The sequence below is a fragment of the Podarcis raffonei genome, chromosome 12 (genome assembly GCF_027172205.1).
Source record: "Podarcis raffonei isolate rPodRaf1 chromosome 12, rPodRaf1.pri, whole genome shotgun sequence".
Taxonomy (NCBI): Eukaryota; Metazoa; Chordata; class Lepidosauria; order Squamata; family Lacertidae; genus Podarcis; species Podarcis raffonei.
Genome location: NC_070613.1, coordinates 51737860 through 51758534, shown reverse-complemented (window position 1 = coordinate 51758534; position 20675 = coordinate 51737860). Strand labels below are relative to the sequence as shown.

The 20675-nt window shown below is 42.5% G+C and overlaps 1 protein-coding gene across 5 annotated transcripts in view; it reads right to left on the bottom strand.

Annotated features, from left to right (window-relative positions):
- GOLGA4 (golgin A4) overlaps positions 1–19374 on the bottom strand; it is a 56422-nt gene extending 37048 nt beyond the window's left edge. For 3 of the 5 annotated variants that reach the window (XM_053410339.1, XM_053410341.1, XM_053410343.1), the window contains exons 1-9: positions 19049–19374; positions 15082–15174; positions 12978–13076; positions 8961–9023; positions 8233–8547; positions 7120–7167; positions 6374–6430; positions 2280–2378; positions 292–430 (exon numbers count right to left, since the gene is read on the bottom strand). In XM_053410339.1, coding sequence (XP_053266314.1) covers positions 292–430; positions 2280–2378; positions 6374–6430; positions 7120–7167; positions 8233–8547; positions 8961–9023; positions 12978–13076; positions 15082–15174; positions 19049–19150 — 1015 coding nt within the window. In that variant the 5' untranslated portion in view covers positions 19151–19374. The remainder of the gene's footprint in view (positions 1–291; positions 431–2279; positions 2379–6373; positions 6431–7119; positions 7168–8232; positions 8548–8960; positions 9024–12977; positions 13077–15081; positions 15175–19048) is intronic. The other 2 variants (XM_053410342.1, XM_053410344.1) reach the window with 1 other exon arrangement.
- Between the last annotated feature and the right edge of the window lie 1301 nt (positions 19375–20675).

Here is a 20675-nt window from a genome sequence, read left to right as displayed (position 1 = left end):
CAAGGGCACTGGATACTGGCCAATGTGAACTAAATAAATGAAGAATACTTTTGTAGTGCTCTCATAGTAACATCGTCTGGAAGTACTTAAAACCCCCTGCATGTTCAATAAGAAATCTTAACATCAATATTTTATCAACAATCTAAAATGCAGCTGTGAAGCCCTATCAACACTGAACTGGAAATCTGTTTTAGGAGGCATATTCAATAGAACTTGATGAGATGAAAGCACAAGATTGTTAGTATCTTATTTTCAATATATTTACACTCTTTTTCTACTACACCAACCTACCAGGACTCTCTGCTTGCACAGCATTCTCTGTGTTTAAATCTTTTGTTGGACTCTGAACTTCTGCTTGAGTCTGAACATTCGGATCAGGTAACTCAATACTTATTTGGCCATTTTGCAATCGTTGTTTCAGTAATGATACCTGCAAAAACAACAAAGTAATATAATTGTTTATCCAGCTACTGTCTGACATTTCTTAACGTTCACTTGGCTGCTGACAGGTGAACTACAGCATAATGTCAGACTTCTGAAAAGCTGCTGTCCCATTGCAGGCATATTGCAGAGTGAGACAGAAGCAGGCAGAGGAGGAAGACAAGGTGAGGTGGGAGGGGCCCCCAGGTGAGGCACAGAGGAACAACTCTAAGGGGAGGGACAGGAGGTAGCACTGGGTGCAAGAGGTATCTGACTAGAGGTGTGATGTCACAGGGATGGAACACTCCTCTGTCAGCCTGCTTGGTCCCTCCCCTGGATCCAGTTCTCCACCCCTTCCCCTGGCTGGGGCACTTCTTGGGGTCCCGAATTTCATCTCTCCCATCCTGCTAGGACTCTCCTAGTGGCATCTAGCTCCAACTCCTCCCATTCCTCCTCAAGATCCCCTACATTAGATCTGCACAACGCTTATGACAGTAAGATTCTGATATGTTTAAAATCTGAAGGACAATTACATGCTTTTCAACATTTACATGCAGCCGCTGGGAGAGATCATCAGGAGGTTTGGGCTGGGTGTTCATCAGTATGCGGATGATACCCAGCTCTACCTCTCTTTTAAATCAGAACCAGTGAGGGCGGTGAAGGTCCTGTGTGAGTGTCTGGAGGCAGTTGGAGGATGGATGGCGGCTAACAGATTGAGGTTGAATCCTGACAAGACAGAAGAACTGTTTTTGGGGGACAGGAGGCGGGCAGGTGTGGAGGATTCCCTGGTCCTGAATGGGGTAACTGTGCCCCTGAAGGACCAGGTGCGCAGCCTGGGAGTCATTTTGGACTCACAGCTGTCCATGGAGGCACAGGTCAAATCTGTGTCCAGGGCAGCTGTTTACCAGCTCCATCTGGTACGTAGGCCGAGACCCTATCTGCCTGCGGACTGTCTCGCCAGAGTGGTGCATGCTCTGGTTATCTCCCGCTTGGACTACTGCAATGCACTCTACGTGGGGCTACCTTTGAAGGTGACTCGGAAACTACAACTAATCCAGAATGCGGCAGCTAGACTGGTGACTGGGGGCGGCCGCCAAGACCATATAACACCAGTCTTGAAAGACCTACATTGGCTCCCAGTACGTTTCCGAGCACAATTCAAAGTGTTGGTGTTAACCTTTAAAGCCCTAAACGGCCTCGGTCCAGTATACCTGAAGGAGCGTCTCCACCCCCATCATTCTGCCCGGACGCTGAGGTCCAGTGCTGAGGGCCTTCTGGCGGTTCCCTCATTGTGAGAAGCAAAGCTACAGGGAACCAGGCAGAGGGCCTTCTCGGTAGTGGCGCCCGCCCTGTGGAACGCCCTTCCAGCAGATGTCAAAGCGATAAACAACTACCTGACATTCAGAATACATCTTAAGGCAGCCCTGTTCAGGGAAGTTTTTAACGTGTGATATTTTACTGTATTTTTGGTTTTTATGGAAGCCGCCCAGAGTGGCTGGGGAGGCCCAGCCAGATGGGCGGGGTATAAATAATAAATTATTATTATTATTATTATTATTATTATTATTATTATTATTATTATTACATTCCCAACTATGCATTCATCCAGGTAGTGTAAATTTTAGTCCAAAATGCAGACCAAGAAGCAGTTTTCTCCTTCCTCAATTTTCCTCTCTCTTGAACCCATCAACAAAACAATTGGGAAACTGACTTAGAAAGAATGAAACACAGATAATTTAGACAGAATGAAAGATTATGCTATCTCTTGGCAAAGCTAGTACACTCAGTGTGTAAGAAAAGACAACTAACTGTTCTTCCAGGGTACTTTGGAAACATCTCTCTTGATCAAACATAGATACCTGAGTCTGCAGGACACTGATGAGTTGATCCTTTTCTTCTAAAGATGCATCAAACTCTTCCTGAAGATGTTTTTTGGCCTGTTGATCCATCTGGAGTTCCTTAAATAGAACATACATTTTACAAATATTTCTAATTGATAATAACAAAACCGCTTAATCAGGGGGTTATCCCTACATTGTAAGAAGGGTGGTCAAGCACACCATTCAGACAGGGAGATTTCCTCTAGTGTCCCACAGGGCTCCATCTTGTCCCCCATTATATTCAATATCTATATGCAACTGCTGTGTGTTGAAATCAGATTTGGAGTGAATTGTCACCAATACACAGATAACACCCAAGTCTCTGTTTGTTCTACTTTGTTCTACCAGGAAGAGGCAGGTGAAGTACTAAACCCGTGCTTGGAGACAGTGATGGGCTGGATGTTGGCTGAAGAACTAAAAATGAATTCTGCAAAAACAGAGGTCTGATGTGTTCTAAGGTCTCAAGTCCAGGAGGTTGCCTTTTCTGGACAGGGTTGCACTCCCCTGGAAGAATTAGATCTAAAGCTTGGGGGCATTCCTGGATCTAGCATTGCCATTGGAGGTTCAGGTGACCTCAGTAGCTAGAAGTGCTTTTTCCCAGCTATGTCTAGTTTGCCAGCTATGGCTCCTTTTGGACAGAGATCTTGCCACATACTCCATGCTCTGATAACTTCAAGACTGGATTACTGCTTCTACTTCGGGCTGCCCTTGAAGATGACATGGAAAGTTCAGCTGATCTAAAATATACAACAGCCAGATTACCGGCTGAGGTTCAATTTAGAACTCATATAAAGCAGCTTCACTGGTTCCTTGTTTCCAGGCCCAATTCAAGGTGTTCACATTAGTGTTTCAAGGCCTAAACAACTCAGTCCCTTAAGTATGGTTGAAGGGCTGGTAAGAAATTGAAATGATGACGTTAGCTGACAAAATGGTAGAATGACTCTACTATCAACAACTGGTTTTCATTTCGCTTTGTTTTTTGTGAATGACCACTGTTCATATTGTAATTATCACTGCAAATTTCTTCATTTATTTACTTCTCACTTCACAATCCCCTCCCAGATAATGTGTATAGGTAATGATTTTCTTGCGACAAATTCATGACTGCAGCAGCTATTAAGATTTTTGCTACTCAAACAGTGGAGAAATGCGAAGCAGCTCATACTAATTTCTAATGAAGTTCATAGAGCAACATTAAGCACCCTTTTAACTCTCTTTTTAACAGCCCCATGCCACCTCTTAATTCCTGCATAGCGAGCCGATGGTAAACGCACAAGAGCTAAAAAAAAAAAAAACTAACAACAACACATGGCTAGGCCAATTTTTTCTGTGGCCAGTTGACAAGACTGTAGAGAAATCTTTTTCAGCATTCCGAAAATGTGATGAACAGAATAGCTAGAAGGTCTAGTTTCTTGCTGTTTGCTCATAAAATGTGAGTGTTTATAGAAAGAAATGCTATGGATTCTATGCTTAAAAACCATGTTATAATATTAAGTCGCTATTTGCAAAATATACACATACCTGAATTAACACTCCACATGGCAAAAAAGAGGGCCAATTTCTTGTAATCCAAAAAGGAGGTTTAAAAGGCATAAATATTGCTGCACAGAACAGCTATACATGCTTCCACAAGGATTGCTGAACAGAATTAGGTAAGGCCTTGGCAATATCTGAAGACATCTTGGATTTGCCAAGTCATCTCCTAAAATCATTTGTCTTATTGTTGATCTAAACACATCAGCCACCTAAAATTACCCCAGACCAGATTGGTTAACATGTGCACACTTCATGACCTTAGGAGTTCACTGATGCTATGGCAACCTAGTTGAACATAACCAGGCGGAACCCAGTGACATCACTGTGACAGTTTGCATGCAGAATGTGTCATACTAGTTCTTCAGATTATATCCTGAAGTCAACCAATAGCTAGGAATATTGACAACTGCTGTGGTATTCTTTTCTATGTAGTGACTGATGTCCCTGTCCCACTTTAAACACATTGCTCATTATTTTGATTTCTAAATATCCTGAACTATAAACATCTACATTTATTACAGTTATGTCAAATGATGCTGCAGCTTCACTGGAACAGAGCAAATTGTTCAGGGAATAGAGAGTCCCCTGCTGTTTTGAGTAAGTGTTCATTTGCTCCCTCAAACAAACAGAAAATCCCAGCTCATTGCAATGTTACCTGATAAAATCAAATAACCAATGTTCATGGACCCTTATTCTCTATCTTAGGTATCTATTCTCCATTACACACTCATCAATTTTAACAATGTAATGTGACACTATTTTGCAAACATTTTGGGATATGAATTAACAAAGCTAGCATTAACTTTACTACTTTTATTTCACATTTAACAGTAACAAGGGACGCGGGTAACAAGGGACGCGGGTGGCACTGTGGGTTAAACCACAGAGCCTAGGACTTGCTGATCAGAAGGTCGGCGGTTTGAATCCCCGCGACGGGGTGAGCTCCCGTTGCTTGGTCCCTGCTCCTGTCAACCTAGCAGTTCGAAAGCACGTCAAAGTGCAAGTAGATAAATAGGTACCGCTCCGGCGGGAAGGTAAACGGCGTTTCCGTGTGCTGCTCTGGTTCGCCAGAAGCGGCTTAGTCATGCTGGCCACATGACCCGGAAGCTGTACGCCGGCTCCCTCGGCCAATAAAGCAAGATGAGCGCCGCAACCCCAGAGTCGGCCACGACTGGACCTAATGGTCAGGGGTCCCTTTACCTTTACTTAAGCGGTAACAGAACACATCATTCTTTAAGGAATGGTTCTTCAGTTGGTAGAAAGCACAACAGAAAGTGGATTTATTTACATGCATTTGCAAGAAGTAATGCTGCAAATCCTGCAGCACTCACAAGTACTTCGTCCCAATAAATTAGTGGGTTTTAGTGTACAAAATGATGTGCTAGAACACTTTAACTTTATTAAGCAGCTGCAAATAATGTTTGTACAGTAGAACAGAGATTGGCAACTTAATTTACATAACAGAAAAATGAATAGAAGTAGGCAAGCAACTCAAGGATTTCTGGCTGGCGCTAAGTCTTCCATCCACAAAAAGGAGGAAGAGTTTTTCAGCTCTTGCCCCTTCCCTAGTACACCTCTAGGAAACTGCTTCCCTACCCATTCTGCTGACTGAAAACTTACTGTCAAAATCAGCGACACCATTGGCGATAACCCTAACACTGCAAAGAAGGGGTGGCCCTTCGGTTGTTGTGGGACTATAACTCCCATCATCCCTGATAACTGGGCATAAAATCAGTAGTGGGGAGTAATTAAGTAAATGGTTCTTTAAATGAACATTAATTGTGAAAATGGCAAGACGTACAATCTAGGGAATACATCTGAAGTAACAAGGAAAACGCATTTCAAGTTCCCTTCCCTTTTGGCCATAAGTTCTGTGTCCTAGCAATTAATTTGGGAGATCATGTTATAATCCCCCACCACAAATGCATAATACTCCAACTAGACTTGGCTAAACAATTGCATATATGACCTTAAATAGACCAGCACTAAACAGTTTTTATACAGTATTGCGATACTACCTTTGAAAACAGTAACTAGATTATTTGCACCTAAAAAAAAAATGCTTATTTGAAGCCAGGCCTGTGCTGTTATACTTTAATTCTAGATCTACATATTATTTACCTTAGGAAAGATTGATTGTTTGCATATTGATCTTATTCAGTGAATGGCCTCGTCATTGTGGTTTCACTATTTTACACGTTTTCTGTACCAATATCATCAATATTTTATTTGATTTGCTTTTACAAAGTATATGTATTAGTTAATATAATATACCAATATTAGTTATTGTTTTGATTGCCTCAATTATTATTCTACTGTGTGTGCTAAATTTTTCAGAAAGTGTCCATTCACTGAGAATTACTGCTAAGATATTTAAAAAGATACTTGCTTTTCGTAAAATCTTCATAAGGCCTATGCTGACTACTTGAATACTCTTTATTACCGAGCTTTATTACTGTCACATAGCTAATCATGTAAACTCAATTCTCATATTTTTTTGTTCTAAGATTACATGCACAACTGGAATTAAGCATTACCTCCCGAAGTTCACCAATTCTGCGAAGTGCTTTATCCTGACTCTGGCTCAATATTCCCTAAAAACAATCAGAGAAAGGTGATTTTTGAAATATTGAATACATAAAAGCTACACGTGAGTAACAATTTCTGCTTTGCGTTGCCACTACAAATCAAGCTCCAGTTCAAGAGCTACATTCCCCCTAAAATACAAATCTGAAATGTCTGGACGTAAATTAAGCACGAAGCAGTTTGTACTTCCTTAAACGTAAGGAATTAATTTCCTTATCCCTCCAACATTTCCCTCCTTGGCAATCCTTGCTCCAGTTTAATTTTGTGCTATCTCCTTTAATTCCTGAAGACTGCAAGCTTTGCAAAATATTGTTCCTATTAACAATGTTCCTAAAACAGACAAGCACATTACTGCAATTCTAATTCCCACTTGTCTTTGTCATCACTGTTCTGCCTCTGGTCAGGAGGTTTTTGTGATAGTCATGATCCGTGGCAAAATAATTTTAGGCCAGAAATAACAGCCTTTAGGGGTGCAGGGAATCTAGTTTTCAGGTAGGCTTACTGGAGCTTGACTGAAGGAGACTCCAGGGAAACGGTCACATCAGGGGAAAGGAACACTTCTGTGGATTACATCCATATTTAAAGACTCTCTGTTGCATACTGGGCACAATTTAAAGTTACACCCTTAAAAGTTTTGCCTGGCAAAGAAAAGGCTATAAAAAATGTTCAGGTAATATCTGGAGTCTTTTTTTCTTACCTGCAGCTTTTTCTTTTCTCTTTGCACAGCTTGATAGGCAGTGACCAGCTGAAAAGCGTAAAACACAGCTGACAATGAAGACGTATCTGAAGAAGCGTCTATACAAACTGTTTACTGTGAAACCCAATGTGCTTTCGCCAGGTCATTGAGCTTTATTGTTTCTCACCCATGAAAACGTTCACCACCACATTTTGAATTTACTACGCTATAATACAGTGGTACCTCGGGTTAAGTACTTAATTCGTTCTGGAGGTCCATTCTTAACCTGAAACTGTTCTTAACCTGAAGCACCACTTTAGCTAATGGGGCCTCCCGCTGCTGCCGCGCCGCCAGAGCACGATTTCTGTTCTCATCCTGAAGCAAAGTTCTTAACCCGAGGTACTATTTCTGGGTTAGTGGAGTCTGTAACCTGAAGCGTATGTAACCTGAAGCGTATGTAACCCGAGGTACCACTGTATATATCAAAGCACACTTTAGCCTTAGCTATTGCAGCACAGATATGTGTGTTCCAATTCATGTTATTTTTAAATATAATTCCCAGATAATTGAAATGCTTAACTTCTTGTATTAGATATCCATTGATTATCCAATTTTTTGGGTTCCCCCCCTTTGTAAATTGCATAATTTTTGTCTTATCATAGTTAATTTTGAGGTTATTAATAGAGCAAAAGTTTGAGAAACTCTTAGATAATTTTTTTTAAACCCAAAGAGGAAAGTGACATAATTACCGCATCATCTGCATAAAGTGGGATGTTGTTTAAATAAGGGATATTAGTGGTTACATTCCGAAGAAATAATGGGAGGTCAGATAAAAAGAGATCAAATAGGGTAGGGGCCAAGATACAGCCTTGCCTAACTCCTCAGTTATTCAGAATTGGACCTGCAAGTCTACCATCTTTTGAGACTTTACAATATATTTGGTTACTGGAGTGTAAACATCATCAAAGCACACCCTAAACCTGTTTCAGAGGGTTGAGGGACAGGGAGATCAAAAGAGGCTGCAGCGTGGGGACGCCCTAAATTTCTGTTAACAGATGCTTGTTTCACCTTCAGTTAGTTCTTCCCACATTAGTTTTTCACATGGCTCACTAAAAAACTCAAGTATGTTCCTACCTCTGAGTATTTTCCTCTGTAGCTGCCTAAACTTCGTTCCATCCTGCGCAACCGTTGCAGCAGCTGTTCCTTGGGGAGGCTGTCTACATTTCCGGGCAATTCTTCTGCTTCACTTTCCACATCAGATGGTGGATCAAACGTGGGACCAGGAGAATCAAAGTCCAGTTTGTTCAGTGAATCTCTTGAAGAAGTCCGTACTAAAGACTCTTTAGAAGAGGATCGGAACAAAGTTTCCTTTAAGGGGCTTCGAAACAATGATTCCATCGAAGGAACTCGAATCTGAATCTTCTGTGCAAAAGACTGGACATCACTAGGCTGTAAATACACAAGACATTGCCTGAGTTTCTAGACCACATTAACACACACCAAACAAAACATACTGGCACACATGTAAAGTGTTACACTGCCAGTATAAATTTACCGGTACTTCCAAAAGTAAATCATTTTCTTTGATCCATCAGTGTATGAATAAATTTTGATTTATTTATTTATCTAACAAACATATCATTTCCAGAAGTGGCAAAATATAGTTTATATTGAATTGGGCAAGTTTGATGAGACAGTAAAATATAAGAAGCATAAAAATAATGTATTTCCTAAGACACTCTGAAGCTCAAGCATCAAGCTATTTGGCCGCCTCTGCTTTAGCATCAAGACATTACAGACACAAACTAGAAGTTAGTCAATAGCTACAAAATAAAATAAAATATATATTGTATGCTACATACCTGTGGGGAAGATGGTTCACTTTCATTATTATTAGTGCTGGGTATTGCTTGCTTAGATACATTCTAAAAGTTGAAAAAATAAACATTTCAAGAAAAAAAATAGAACACAATGTCCTAAGTAGCAATTTTGCAGTATATAAATAATACACATGGCAATCTACTTTTTTTTTAGTAAATTAGTACTTTTACTTTGCAACTGCTTATTATGATGCATTCATGCAAATTGAAACAAGCATATTAACCACAAAGTGTCCCATAATACAGAACTATAAAGCAATTGTGCTTACATGAATTAGCACAACAATGAAAAATTATAGAGAATTTATCATAAGATGTATTCCTTAAGAAGAATCTCAAAAGCTAACTGACAAGCAAGAGGTCTAGTTCCGATTCTGAGGTCTCCTGAATGACCAGCAAAATCCCTACATGAAAACATTCTGCTGCATACAACTTTGGATTATTATCATTCCCTATACAAGTCTTCAGAGATGGCAGGGCAGAACTAAATGGGGGGGAAATAAAGTTTGCTGATAACAACATCAGTCTTATATACACAAAAATCCCATTAAAATAACTATGAAGATTAGTACTTACACCTTTTGAATGTTGTAATTCCAACCATATCTTTGGAAAATGCACTTTTAGGGTGAAAAGATATTTCAAAATAAAGCTATTAATGTGATTGCTCTCAAATCCAAACTTATTTTACAGAGATTGTTACAAGTTGCACAGCATTCTTCAGATATAAAAATGTTTACTTAGTGTAATGAACATTTAGCATAAACTATGCAATGTTTTTAGTACTTCCTATACTGTACTACATTTTGCTTAACCATATTAGCTAAGATCCAAAAAACTATTTTAGGTACGTCCAACAGCTTTTGGAATTTTTCTCTTTTATTTGACTTCCACCTATCTCACAATTTGCTCTGCAAAGCCTCCTCGGGTTCAACAGTGTTTGATACAAGGCATGGAGGCTGCTATTTACAGAGCACCAGTCCAATGCCCTCTTCTGCTTTAAACTCACTAAGCCCACACATTTAAAAATGTTATATTGTCAGCAAAATAAAACAAAGAGAAATATATTGAAAACCAGAAGCATATTCAGTTTAATATCAAGTGTATTTTAGACCTCTCAGGTCCTTTATCAGAAGTGCAGTCCTTGGTTATACTGTCTCTACTGTCCTTTTATTACTGAATATTAAACTTTTTCTCCTACTTTTTTGCTTCTTGCCCCACCCCATTTGTCTTTTTCCAGACAAACTACAAGCTGTAGCCAGGGTTTGTTCTTTTAGCTGAGTGAGGAAAACCATAAACCTGGGTTTGGATGTGATGCTAAGCCAAACCATGGCTTAGCTTTGCATAGCACAGCAGTAGGAGGACTACAGGAGGAATGGACATGCTGCAATTTCTGCTATAAATACTCACATGCTCACACAACCACGCTCAGCCATGGTCTGGCTTAGTGTTAAGTGTGAACTAGCCAATGGGAGCAATGCAGTAGGTTGGTCTCCTATCCAAGACTAACAAAAATGAAAGACAGCTTTTATCACTAAGATCTGAGAGAAGTATCTGCCTGGAACCACTAAGATCAGAAATAAGCCTATGCCTGCTCTTCAAAAAGGATTAACCCAGATTTTAGCATTGCTAAGACTATAACAGACAAGCTTGTGGTGCTACCTTTTATTATTGGAGAAGCAAATTTTGTCTCGTCTTAGTGCTGTGGGATCACAGCATTAAGATCAGAAATAAGCTCCTGCTTGCTCCCACAGCTTGGATTTTGGATCACCGGATGTCACATAACATCAGGTCCCCCATTACTCAGCGTCTATGTCCATGCACAATGAATGAAGTAGAAGACTTCATACACTTCTTTTTCTACTGCCCTATTTATGAGCTAATAAGAACTAAGCTCCTCCTCTTGATCCCGCCCACCATCACATCTAAGGAAGACTGTCTGAAATCACTTCTTGTGGACACAAATCCCCAAATTTCACGTGGGGTGGCAATCTTTATAGTGCAGGCTTTGAAACTTAGGGCTACACTGACTGGGTAGTGTGTCCCAGACCTGGACCTGTTTTAATTCTTTGTATTACCTTTTTAACCTAATGTGCCAAGCCTATTTTGGGGCCATTATATGTTTTATATACATCTGCATTTTAGATTCCCGGCGCTGGCAACTAAATTTTTACATTATTGTTTTAGGGTAATTTAAATGTCACAATGCCAGTAATATCGTTTGAATTTTGTTAGGTTGCTTCTCTCTAGCATTTTTGTCTTATCCTGCTATGGCTGTATGCTAATGCAATAAAGGTTTGATGATGACATCAGGTAATTGGCAGATGGGCAGCCTCTTCCTTCTGTCAATGTGGTCAGCTGAGGGTGAGCTGGTTATGGATTCGGTCTGCCAGCTGGATCATCTTCCTTGTCCCTGCCTTAATCATAGTATGTTCTCAAAAAGTGCCAGGGGGATTCTATTATTCAACGCTAATTCAAAACTTACCCAGAACATAAAGCCATGAGAAACTCACTGAGGTGTAATCAATGCTACACGCTTGCTTCAGGACTTTTGTGCATAAACAACGGCATTCTCATACTGAATCAGTCTGCCCTAAACCAGCTTACTAGTAGATTTGCAAAGGCAGCAGCAGAGGGGAAGTAAGTGCCACTCCAAACAAGTAGCTCATTTCATTACCAACCACTGCTGGACCCTTGTGATTATTTAAAGGCACTTCTCACATACAAATTGTAACTCAATTGAACTGGAAATTAAAATAAGGCCATAATCCTAAACATGCTTACTTAAACAACTCTGTCAAATATAACGGTACTTACATCAGAGAAAATCCATTTAGGTTGGGATAATTATGTAATTTAAGAAATCTAAATATGTGGAACAAAGCTCACACTCACACCCCATCTGCATGAACTTTGCTTCCTCTGTGCCCCAGCCAATACTTGTTTCCAGTGCCATCTAGGCTGCATAGTTAACTTAGTCCCAGATAGATGCAAGAACTTTAATATAAAAAGGAGCTTATAGATTTCATAGTATCAATGGATGTCCCTGGGAGAACGTAATACAGAGTCTACTTACAATTATAAACATTTTTTAAAAAAATTAAACTCTCTGCGGCAGGTGACACCAGCTCAACAATGAAAAGGAAAAGCTACCTATGGGAAGCATTTCTCTATTATATATACTTCATTCCAACAGTATGCAAATACTGTGGATGCTATGTCCAAATGCCATCATAGTGCGTTCTTTTAAGCAATTTGAAGTTATAAGAAGGCAAGCTGGCATGAAATACCAAACCTAATTTTGGCCTCATCTGCTTGTTCTAATTGTATGGGGCACCAACTGAAAATGGTGACATAAGGATCGAGGTGGAATGATTAATTTCCAAGGGAAGTTTCTATTCTCAATCACCCATCATTTCTAACAGGATCAAAAAAGAAAATGGAACAAATTAGCAAAAGGAACCCTTTGTACACCAGGGAGCAACAATTCCATTTATCATGTTCTTACTCTTCATCCTCCTGCTTGTCCTCATTCTGTAACCTCTCTCTGAGCAAGTGCAAAACATTATTCTTCACAGAACTAGAACTAGAAAATAATTGTTCCTCAATACTCTCAAGGATACCAGGCAATTTTTTTAAAAAAAAAGATCAGGTCTGTTACTATAAAGAAAAAGGAGATGGCAAAGCTTTTTTAAAAATTAAAAGAACCGCACACTAAAATTATCACCGATACTACAAAGGTATTTTGTGATTAATGCCTGAAAGCAAAGCAATGTTAATTTATATGTTAAATTAAGCCAATGTTATCATATAACTTGGTTTGCTTAACTCTTGATTAAGCAAAAATATGCTCTCAATTTTAGTGCAGGGTTAGCAATACGGCACTCAGTATGCTTTAGTGAGACTATAAACCAAAAGAAGCACTGGTTTTTCCCTATAATATCCTCTTGTCCAAGTCAGGGTGTCACTATGAGGGACAGAACAGGGGCAGGGACTCACCACACTTTCACTCTGTGGCTTATGTCGTTTGGTGGGATCCAAAGCAAAGACAGTATACTCAGAAAGAAAAGCAGGCTCTGATATCATCCCAGCTAGCAGCTGTGTCATTCATTGCAAAAAGCAAGGAAATGAAAAATAAAACATGGTAATAAGGTAAAGGGAAGGAACACAAAAGCATGTTGCAGTTTGAATTCAGAAATGTATGTGCACAATGCTTACAAAAACTGCAAAAGTATGTATCACTAGCACCAAGGAAAGTTACTGAGTAGGACACACCGAAAGTGGAAGAGAGCACTCAAACCAGCCAAGATGTACGCATGTATACAGACATGAGAGAATAAACAACAGAAACTGATAAGCCTTATTTTAGAGTTTTTAAAATGAAAATAATTGTGTATTGTCAAGTATCATCTGCATATTTAAGCATCATCTACATATATGTGCATGGTCACAATATTTACAAGTCAATACTTAATGGAGAAAGAGCTTTGGATTAGAGACTACCACAGCAATAGTATAAATTATGATTCCAAGAATTCACTAATTATCACCCTTGTTTTAGGAATGTACGACGAGCAAAGATCTAATTTGTAACATGCACTACCCAATGTATTTTATTCCACTCCAAATTATTTAAATGAATGATGACAGCAGTGTAAGCATATACATATCAACAGCAGAGAAAAGAGGGAAAGCCTCACATGACATTATAATCAAATGATTTTTCCTTTACTTCTCTAAACTAGTAAAATAAGTTGTAAACAAACCTTTCAACTATAATATACACAATAACTCAGGAATTATTTTAAAAGTGCATGACAATAGTATATGTCTGTAAACTAGCTTTGAACAACCTAGCGCCTTCCAGATTTGAACTACAACTCCTGCCAGACTCAGACAGCACATCTGTTTGGGGCAGGTGGTAGCGCAAGGCATCCGAAGAGCACCAGGCTGGCAAAGGCTATTCTAAACCACTCTGGCTATAAGCATCAAGGCTGAATGCACTAACAGATTATGTGTAATCATGCTGAATACTAAATTCAGGCTGACCCCTGCTCTGTGCATTATTCGCCGAAAGAAATAATATGTCAAGAATAGTGGGTTGCAGAAAAGATGGCAATGTGTCATCTGCCAAATTAATATAGTCTGCTTGCTAACTAAATCTGATGGTTTCAGACTGCTAGTCACAAAACTGATAAACTGTCTCTACTCTAACTAGCAAAAGCTGTCTTTTGCTCTATTCACTAATAATTATTCAAAATCGAGTGTATGAAAGTAAGGTTTGGCAACCTGACTGTCACTCTACAAATGAACAGGAATAAAGGCAGGATAAACAGCAGCCCATGTAAGAAATGAGGATTCTTCCTCAAGCGTGCACACACTGATCAATCTCCCCTATTCTGTTGCAGGGGAGGGCTGCAAAGAAAAGAGAATTGGGTAAAAATTTATTTGCTCCCTTGTTTCAACACCCTGCTCTGTCCCTCCTCCCTAACTCCTCTAAACATAAAAACACGATTAAGAAAATGTGCAACAGCAAGTGGATCACACATTTGCACACTCCATTCTTTCCCAGCTTCCATCCTGACCCCTAAGAAACAGTGTTAATGAAAAATGACTATCTCTCCTCTTCACAAGAAATTATTTGTTCAATGGTCAGTAATAAAAAGCCCATAATTTCCTTCAGAGTGGTGTGCAATACAGACAGAAATGATAAATATGTACTTGGAATAGTCATCCCCTTGAACAAACAAAGGATACAAAATTAATCAGAAAACAAGCCCCAGATTGTTTTAGGAACCCCTGTACTTCAGCCCCTTAACAGTGCAATCCTATTCTCAAGTTTGGGTGCTCATCATCTTGCATTGCTTATGTCTCTTCTTCATTTCTGCATCACATTGGGGTTGACTAGATGACCCTTGAGGTCCCGTCCAACTCTACAATCCTACAATACTATGATTTGTGTGATAGACTTACCCTTTGAAGAATATATTTTTAACATGCAATTTTCTTAATGTTTCATTGATTTTTGCTGTACTATTTCAACTTTTCTCGTGATTGATTATTTTGGGGTGCACCCTTTTTCAGGCAACAGGTTTCCACCTACCTCTCTGTTGGGAGTTAAAGTGCCTTCATCATTTTGCTCTTCAAGTGAAGATGTTCTACTCCTGGAAGTTGATGGTGAAGATGCAGAGGATCCCTGCAAAAGAAGTAACAGTAATGAAGAACTGCTAGCCCCTACGCACAAGCAATCTGACCATATGCAGTGTTACATGCACCCATTAGGTGGGGTACCTGCCACCAAGTTGCAATAACAAGGATTTCAAGATTGTAGGCCATAACCCTGAAACTGGAAAAAATAATGCCAAACAGACCAAAACTAACTGATCAGCAATTTCATTCAAGAGCAACACAGCAAGTAACAATCTAGATGTATGGGCTGGTCACCATCCATCCTGTCAAATAATGCCTATACTTTAAATTTTCGTTGGAAGCCTTTCTTCAGATGCCCATGGCTTCGGAGGCAAAGTGAATGGCAATCAGGGACAGGGCCTTCTTGGATTCAGCTTCTGGAATTCTCTCCCCATTATGTAATTTTGGCACCAAGAAAAATACTTTCTCTTTTCTAAAACCTTTCAAAAATCAGTTAATGCTATTTTAATCTGCCATCATTATCTCCTGCAGCTACACTGTTTTATTCTATATTGTTCTGCTCATGTTTTTCTTTTTATTCAGTCACCACAAGAGGACTGCTAAAACATGGGGCAGAAATTTACTAAAGAAACACAACATGCAGCAGAATAAAGTGGTTATGCGTTATGCTAGTAGAACTGACTGTACCAGTTCAGACAGCAAGTGGTGATCACATTTTAAATACAACCCTACATGAAAAAACTCCCTACAAATCAGTACAGTAGCAAAAAGGCCAACATAAATCTCTTCCCGATGAGCTAATCTTCAAGATTGTGGATGAGATTAATCTTTAAGATATGGACATGCATTCAAAAATAGTATTCTCCACCAGAAACTGATGCAATGCTGTAACCCAGTCTCCCATCTCAGCACTTTAAACACCTCATTATTCTGCATATATAGACCATGTAGTATGCTGCTTAATGTTGCAATGAAAGTTCAATGAACACAAAAACCTAATTAGTAACACTCCATACCAAGTTTAGATGTACAGTACAAGAAAGCCCCACCAACTACAACTCACCAGTGTTCAAATTACAGAAGGGGAGATTTCCTCACCTTTTGGTTACAACCTCCTAACTACTTGAAGGGGGGTTGTGATTTGATGAGAATTCAGGGGTGTCAAGAGCTGAAGCTTGTAGAGTTCAGAGTCCTCTCCCTCCCTCCCACCCCCCACAATAAAGTGATAACTGAGAATTATAGATCACTTGGGGTAAATGCTCATGTAACCATCCAATACCAACAGCCCCTTGAGTTCATCTTATTCTGCAATTCTATAGAGAAAAGGTGACATAATGGAAGACGGTACACTATAAGCACACCCATATTTACTCTTTTATGTCTTTGAACTTAGTCATGTGAAAAGCTAAACATGCCAATCTGCTCCACAAAATCAGTTACAGTTCTGCATATCCTGCTCCACCTTTGCCAGATTCCCAGCAGGGATTGCAGCAACCGGCTCCGCCTCTTTCAAGCACTCACTGCTCCTGCCACCAGAGATTATATCAAAAGACATCCTCCGCAATTGTCCATGTAAAAAGAAATTTCTGTGCATTGGGTGTTCTGTCTTTGAAGGGCTTGGGGCTGGAACGAACTCTTTGTACAGCAAAGAGCTAACAGAATGAAATATAGTGCTACTAGCAGGCTCTTGTTTTTAAAATGAAAAAAAGAAGAAGGTGCAGACAGTGGATGTGCTGCATTTGGTCTTTTAAGGCATGGACTAGGCACAATTATAATTGTAGCCAACAGGGCTTTATATACAGTTGAGGGAATTGGATATGTTTAGCCAGGTGAAGAGAAGATTGACAGGAGACTGAATAAGGTAAAGGTAAAGGTACCCCTGCCCTTACGGGCCAGTCTTGACAGACTCTGGGGTTGTGCGCTAATCTCACTCTATAGGCCGGGAGCCAGCGCTGTCTGCAGACACTTCCGGGTCACGTGGCCAGCGTGACGAAGCTGCTCTGGCGAGCCAGCACCGCACACGGAAACGCCGTTTACCTTCCCGCTAGTAAGCAGTCCCTATTTATCTACTTGCACCCGGGGGTGCTTTCGAACTGCTAGGTTGGCAGGCGCTGGGACCGAGCAACGGGAGCGCACCCCGCCACAGGGATTCGAACCGCCGACCATGCGATCGGCAAGCCGTAGGCGCTGAGGTTTAACCCACAGCACCACCCACGTCCCTACAAGAGACTGAAGAGCCATCTTCAACTAGGGCTGTCACACAGAGGATGGAGAAAGCTTGTCTTATCCTGCTCTGGAGGCTAGGACCTGAACTAATTATGTCGTTACAAGAAGGGAAATTCCAACTCTACATCAGGAAGAACTTTCTGACAGTAAGAGCTGTTTGACAGTGGAACAGACTCCCACCAGAGGTGGTAGACTCTCCTTCCTTAGAGGTTTTTAAGCAGCAGTTGGATGGCCAACTATCATGTATGATCTAGTCGAGATTCCTGCATTGCAGGGGGTTGGACTAGATGACCCTCGGGGTCCCTTCCAACTTTACAATTCTGATTCTCTCTCTCTCTCTCTCTCACACACACACACACACACAGACATATGTCGATACAGATGTTATATGTATATGAATTTGTGTGTGTGTAGGTCTCTGTGAGTGTGCATATTTGTGTGTGTGTCTATATATATATATATATATATATATATATATATATATATACACACACACCCACACACAAATACCCACACACAGAACGACAGACACGCCCCTTACTACCTGTTAAAGAACCTTTTAATGAGGGTGAAAGAAGAGAGCGCAAAATATGGTCTGAAGCTCAACATCAAAAAAACGAAGATCATGGCCACTGGTCCCATCACCTCCTGGCAAATATAGAAGGGGAAGAAATGGAGGCAGTGAGAGATTTTACTTTCTTGGGCTCCATGATCACTGCAGATGGTGACAGCAGTCACAAAATTAAAAGACGCCTGCTTCTTGGGAGAAAAGCAATGACAAACCTAGACAGCATCTTAAAAAGCAGAGACATCACGTTGCCGGCAAAGGTCCGTATACTTAAAACTATGGTATGGAAGTGAGAGCTGGACCATAAAAAAGGCTGATGGCCAAAGAATTGATGCTTTTGAATTCTGGTGCTGGAGGAGACTCTTGAGAGTCCCATGGACTGCAAGAAGATCAAACCTATCCATTCTGAAGGAAATCAGCCCTGAGTGCTCACTGGAAGGACAAATCCTGAAGCTGAGGCTCCAATACTTTGGCCACCTCATGAGAAGAGAAGACTCCCTGGAAAAGACCCTGATGTTGGGAAAGATGGAGGGCACAAGGAGATGGGGACGACAGAGGACGAGATGGTTGGACAGTGTTCTTGAAGCTATAACATGAGTTTTACCAAGCTGCGGGAGGCAGTGGAAGACAGGAGTGCCTGGCGTGCTCTGGTCCATGGGGTCACGAAGAGTCGGACACAACTAAACGACTAAACAATCCTAAATAGAGGCTTTTAATCTCAAGGTTCGAGCCCCCCGTTGGGCATGATGATCTCTGCATAGCAGGGAGTTGGACTAGATGGCCCTCGGGGTCCCTTCCAACGCTTCTAAATCCCCCAGTGCCAGAGACGTTGTCAGGTGGGTCACGGAGGCTGCTGTCCTGTGTATGCCGCACCTGCGTGGAAGGAAGTTGAGAAGCCCGCACCCAGCGAGGTGGGCGCAGGATCAGGCCGCAGCGGTGAGAGACAGCCCTCCTCCTCGCGCACACAAACAAACAAACAAGTCGCGGCCCCCGCCTCCCTCAGCAGCCTCAAAGGCAGCGGAGGTCGGGAGCGGGCGGGGAGCGCGCTCCCGCTTGACGTCAGGGCCACGCAGCGGGGGGGGGGGGGCAGAAAGAGAGACCCTCGCAGGGAATGAGGCCGCCTCACCTGGGCCAGGCCGGGGCCTCGGCCGCCGGGACTCCGCGTCGTCGTCGCGGCCGCCGGCGCCAGCTGCTCCTCGCTGATCTTCTGCTTCAGCTTCTTGAACATGGCAGCGCGGGAAGAAGAGCTCTCGGCCGGGCTGAGGCGAAAGGCGAGGGCGCTCGGCCTCTTCCAGGGCCCAGGTGGGGTCGGCCGAGGCCGGTAACGTCTTTCCCCCTCAGGTTTACCTCACGGCCACTCCTCTCCCCTCCCCCCTGCTCAAGGCGGCGCGAGGCGGAGGAGGAGGGGCGTAATGGCCGCTGACGCCGCTTTCGTTGACCCTGCTGCCCACCCCCGCCCCTTCGCTGGGCTCCCTCCTCGCTCTGGCGGCAGGTGAGTAAGCAGGGCCAGCACGCATGCGCGGCCGACGTGGTTCCGAAAGCGTAATGGGGAGGGGGGTGGTGGAAAGGGATGGAGTGGCTACGGCGAAGGGCGAGGCCCAAATTTCCTCCGGGACGACGTGACAGTTCGATTCGCCTCGTGGCAGCTCGGAAGCGTAATTCCAGCAGGTGGAATGGGGCCTGATCCGGACTTTCCCTTACGCCCGCTTTCTTTCGCGTGATGCATGGGGAGGGATGCTCAGCGCCTGTCATATTGCAGGACAAAGCGATTGTGAACAGTGGCACGTGGCTTGGGAAGAGAAAGGAGTCCGTGCCGCCTTCATACGGAATAGTGAGAATGCATTTGGTGTGGGGGGTTTGGGAGACCGGCAGCCAAACCTAACAAACGCATATTCTTGCTGGTTAGCCTGAGAAAGGGGCTAGGTCCATGTGTAGGGAAGTTGTTAATGTTTGGTGCTTACCTGTGTTTGATGCTGGAAGCTTCCCAGAGTGGCAGAGGCAACCCAGTCAGATGGGCGGCGTATAAATAAATACTTAAAGGTAAAGGGACCCCTGACCATTAGGTCCGGTCGTGACCTACTCTGGGGTTGCGGAGCTCATCTCGCTTTACTGGCAGAGGGAGCCGGCGTACAGCTTCCGGGTCACGTGGCCAGCATGACTAAGCCGCTTCTGGCGAACCAGAGCAGCACACGGAAACACCATTTACCTTCCCGCTGGAGTGGTACCCAGTGGCGTAGCGTGGGTTGTCAGCACCCGGGGCAAGGCAAGTAATTTGCGCCCCCTAACCCGTGGATTTGCCCTAACCCCCAGATGTTGCGCCCGGTGCGGCCGCCCCCCTGCACCCCCCACGCTACACCACTGCATAGATCCCATTTAGAGCAGGGTCCCCATAGATCCCCCTTTAGAGCAGGGTCCTTATAGATCCCCCTATAGAGCAGGCCAGGGTCCCCATAGATCCCCCTTTAGAGCAGGCCAGGGCAGGTCACCCTCCACAGTGGGCAGCGACCCCGCAGCTCGGATCGGATTCGCACAGCCAGCACTGCAGTGAGAGAGAGAGAGTGAGCCAGGTAGGGGCAGAGAGCTGCGAGTGCGAGCGCGCAGTGGCATAGCGTGGGCTTTCTGAGCTTGCATAGAGTGCTTTTCCTCCCTATGGGCAGAGCCAGCTTGCTCCTAAATACCTGAGCTCTATAGTTAGAGACTCACCATTTCCCCAGTTGGCTTGGCCCCCAATTTCTCTTACTATAGAATTTGGG